General features: G+C 37.0%; 1 protein-coding gene across 1 annotated transcript; it reads left to right on the forward strand.

Moving 5' to 3' along the window:
• The first annotated feature begins 958 nt into the window (after positions 1 to 958).
• On the forward strand, positions 959 to 4,320 carry LOC121864630 (ubiquitin-like-conjugating enzyme ATG3). The gene is made up of 4 exons (XM_042363734.1): positions 959 to 1,108; positions 1,870 to 2,031; positions 3,043 to 3,170; positions 4,036 to 4,320. Exons 1-4 carry the CDS (start codon positions 1,064 to 1,066, stop codon positions 4,184 to 4,186), a joined length of 486 nt encoding a protein of 161 aa, XP_042219668.1. The 5' UTR covers positions 959 to 1,063; the 3' UTR covers positions 4,187 to 4,320.
• Positions 4,321 to 4,937: the final 617 nt, after the last annotated feature.

The following is a 4,937-nucleotide window of genomic DNA, read 5'->3' on the forward strand; positions in this document are numbered from 1 at the left end:
CACTGGAAACGAATGCAAACATAGAACAGGTTACTGAATTGGCAGACTAACCCGTCAGCTGATAAGCTGATGCTCACAACAAAACGTGATGTTCGTAAGGATTTCGTTAATCGAATTTTTGTTCGTTAACCGAATTGAAGATTCTTATGGAAGGTAATTCGTTAACTGAACCGTTCGTTAATCGAGGGACCACTGTAGTAGTAATGACTTAACACTCTTAAGCCAGGTGGATTTTGTAATACTTGTAAAGGAGGATGTGCTCAGATGCTTGGTGTCCTAAGACAGGCTATGGAACATGAGGCCTGGGTTGATTTGCTGCTCCATTTTGACATATTAATCACTTTTCCAAAAGGGTGACCTGGTGCAATAGCTGCCATATAGAGGATAAAAGCTTTTGTTGTAGCAGACTCTGCCTAATGACCACCAGACACATCAAGGACTACTCTCTGTCTACCAGCAGGATGGTGATGGCAGCATCAGCACCGGGTTTTGTGAACAATTATACTTACAAACACTATACCTCAGGCCATTCTTTGTGATGGTTTTGAGTGTGAGGTCGAGCCTTGGTTCACATGGATTATTTTGATGATACCTGACAATTATGTACAGTACAGTATAGGGTGAGTGTAAGCCTAGCAAAGTTTTGGAACACCTCCTTCTGGGAAGTGACAGACTTGATACTGTACTTACCATATATTTATTTTTGTTTACATTGAGAGTTTAAGCTACTATATGTAGGCTTAAAGATACTGTGTCTTGAGTGAGTTTCCAAACTATTGAGATGGTCCATGAATCCCTGTTCTTGGACAATTCAAAAATAGTAACTTTGTCAACACCCTCCCCCATTATCATGCCTACCATCACCTCCCTTTCTTTATATTTTTTAATTGTCTTATTGGATGAATGATTGGAATGTAATACAGGGTATGTATTTTCTTTGATGCTGTTACTCTTTATTTTGATTAGTGATGGCCTCAGAAATATTAACTTATGATCTCAGAAGGCAAGTTGCGCTGACAATGATGATGACGACGATGATGATGATGATGAAGAGGCCGCAGATATGGAGGAGTTTGAAGAAAAGGGGATGCTCGAACAAGATGATCCAGTAAGTTATGTCTATTTTGAAGTGATTTTTATTCATAAATTCTGTGCTATTAAGATTAAATTGCTATGAGAAACATGATTTAATGATAAGTATTTTATAATTATCCATCCCTTCCCAATGCAATTATTGCCCTTAAATGCAGATTTGAAACCAAGTTTACCTTCTTAAGGTAGATGATCGTATAGAACAGTGCCTACTTACCCAGTACACATCACAGTTATTAGCCTACTAAATTGAATTTCTGGGTTGACCTCTCATGTTCAGTCTCCAGCTACTAGAAGCAGGAAATAGATATTCTCTCTCCACTTCATGTCTTAATGCAGTCAAGCTAAATGTTTATTGTGGAATTTAATTCTACTTTAGGTGCTATCAATGAGTTAAAACAGATACGTACTGTATTGTATCATACTTTTATTTTATATATATTTTTTTCAGTTTACATACAGTACTTGTTGTTGCAACCTCTCCCAAATCTGAACTGGTATGATAGTGGTGGTCTGCTCTTAGGTCTGAAGTCATACCTCATAGATAATTAATTTACCTTAGTTTTTCTTTGCAGGGGCTAATTTTTGTTCCCTTTACTCGTAGTGTGAGCTGACATAATGTATTGTACTGTATCAGGAGAGCCATAATGACAGAGGTCTACTGGGTCCTAACTCCACACCTAGATGTACACTATTGTGAGAACTGCCTGACTATAGAGTTGGCATGAAAAATGGATTTCAGGGTCAATCCTCAATTTTTTTTATATCTTTTTCCAGAGTGTGATTCAACCTATAACCAAAACAACCACTATAGTTTCAACTCCAGGAAGCAGCACAGGGGAAGGAGGGGAAATATTGCAAACAAGGACGTATGATCTTCACATCACCTATGATAAATATTACCAGACGCCTCGACTCTGGTTAACTGGCTATGACGAGGTATGAGTTATTTTAGAATGTGATGGAACAGGTCACTTAGGGAGCAGATACAGTGATGAAGGTTATGTACGGGTATCTTCTTTAACCCTTTTGTTTTATTAGTTGTGATAAATAATATTTTCTAAGGTTACCATAGTAGCAAAATATATATTTGTTTAATTATCCATGAGAAATATATTGCCATTAGGTGACCATACAAAGCAAAATGTTTTGATTTTTATATCATACAGTAGAACTTCAATACACTGGACTAATTGGGGCAAACCCCAGTCTGGAAAAGTGAAAGTCTGAAAAATTTAATCTTTGGGGAGTGGACATAGCCCTGCTTATCTGGATCCCTTTAATGCATCTTTATGTTATTTTGCCATATTTCCCATATTATTTGGATTTGTTTGAGGCTGGGTTGATAAAACATTATTGTAAAATACTGAAATCAACTTTCCCACAAAAAGAATCCCACACTCAACCCCAGACGAGTCATTGCATCATTTAAATGCCTGGTGGTCCTTGTTTACTAAGCATGAACAGCTGATTGACCTCGCCCTCCCTCACCATGTTAACAGCACTCACCGTCTCACATTCTTTTCACAACATCTATCTTCAGTATTTACTGAATAATAATGTAGTTTATGGGTCTGGTGACTGTTTTGTCCCATGGGGTGCTGAGGTAAGCTCAACCTGGCTGGGATTGGTTTACTTACTAGTGTATGTAACTAGAGACAAAGAATCATAGAGGGCATATGTATTAGCACAGCAGGCAAGGAATTTTATATCTTGACAGCTGACATCTCCTTGTATGTACCCCATTTTAGGGGCTGCTGTTGTATCTGGTGAGTGTTACTGTTCTGTTTTTCTGGAGTTTAATCCCAGTCCTGCATGTGAGCAGTCTGGGAAGCCCTGCATTATCAGACTTGAAGATATTTTACCTGTTCACGAGTCACCCAATCCTTGCTTGGTAATGAAATGGGATATTAGGATGACTGTCATATTTATTAAGCTTTTTGTTCACAGAATCGACAGCCCTTGACAGTGGAGGAGATGTATGAGGACTTTAGTCAAGACCATGCTAATAAGACTGTCACCATGGAAACCCATCCACACCTTTCTGGACCACCAATGGCTTCAGTTCATCCATGCAGGTTGGTTGAAGACAATTTTATAGCAGGATCATGACGAATGCATTTGTTTTATTATTTACCCATCTATATTCTATTTTTATGGCCATATTTGTTCCCAGCTGATTACTCCTTTGTCCTTCAACATAGTTTTTCTTTGAGCTATGAATGAAATATGGGTTCTTGGCACTCCCTGTTACTTCAGTTAGTATTTTTCGGGTATTTTTATTTTTCATTGCATTCTTGAATGCTTATACATCTTCGTCACATTTGCTCATTTTTTCTTTTGGGTAGAAAAGTAAAATAGTATACTATTCACACCATAACTGGGTGGCTCATTTGTTAATGATTCACAAATGTTAAAAATATGAATTTGTATCCTTATGATGGTTTAATAGATGTTTGAGCATGCCTGCCCACTTGGACATTCCTCAGTGTAGTCTACCACCACATGACTCTCCCTCTACTCAGTGCTCCAAATATTATAACTCTCATACTTTGGTTGGTCATCTTGTTTACAGTACTATATAGCTATTGTACTCTATTACACTTGTTTCTTAATAAGGTTAAGGCACTGTATACAGTCTTTCCTTGCCTCTATCCTCATTAATAATTTTCATTCACTCTTCCATCAACCTGTATTAATATTTTCCTGGTACTACTGCTATAGTTTTAGACCTTTAATACATTCTAATGCACTGTTGTATGCTTTCTTCAGATCCAAGAATGTCTCATGTAAGAGCCTGTTTCTTGTTATAAATTGTACTTTAACCATCTTGACAGAAACAATATGATCTTTTCTGAATGATTCTTGTTGCAGATCAACATAATTAGAATTTGTGTTTTAAGTTTACTCTTATTAGTTTATATATTTTCTTTTGATCTATAGACATGCTGAGACGATGAAGAAGATCTGTGAAACGGTGTTGGAGGGAGGCGGAGAGTTGGGTGTTCACCTGTACCTCATTGTCTTCCTCAAATTTGTCCAAGCCATCATCCCCACTATTGAATATGACTACACTCACAACTTCTCACTCTAACTGTCATAATAAGCCTCACCATCAAAAGTAAATACTGTACTGTACCCAGATGTATATCTAAGAGAGTTACATTTCATACTGAACTAAAATACTTTCATATGTATTGAATTTGAATAATAATCTATAATGACCCACATGATAATTTTCATTCAGTAATATTTCCAAATCTCTTGAATTTAAGGGATAACGCTATTAACTCAGAGGTATTTTGGTAAAATTTATCATCATTAACTGATCATATTTATTAGGATTAGTAGAATTGGTATGATTTGAGACCATAAAAAAGGATCCATATATATTTAGTATTTCTAATAATACAAAAAATTGAGCTATCAACTGTCAGTTAAGCCAAAATTGACAGCTTTGGCCTAACTCTGCATTGATAACCTTAGCCTAACGAGGAGGTGACAGCTCTTAGCCTAGCTATGAGTTGACAGACCTGGTCTGACAAGCACTTTACAGTTCTGACTTTACCAGCAGTTGACAGCTCCAAACTTACTGGGAATTAACCCATTGAGTGGTAGAGGTTTCTCTCAGCTGAGTGACATCATTTGACTTTAGCCAGAATAAAATACCTAAGTGTGACACTACTCCTTAAAAGATTAACAGCTTGGGCCAGACTAAGAGGTGACAAGTTTGACCTAACTGTGTAATGACAGCTTATACCTGACAGGGAATTGACAGATTTGACCTGATTTGCCAGAAACAGTCAGTAGATTGAGATTTTGGATTGATCCTGAAATCCCATTAT

Source organism: Homarus americanus, unplaced genomic scaffold (assembly GCF_018991925.1).
Source record: "Homarus americanus isolate GMGI-L3 unplaced genomic scaffold, GMGI_Hamer_2.0 scaffold59578, whole genome shotgun sequence".
NCBI lineage: Eukaryota > Metazoa > Arthropoda > Malacostraca > Decapoda > Nephropidae > Homarus > Homarus americanus.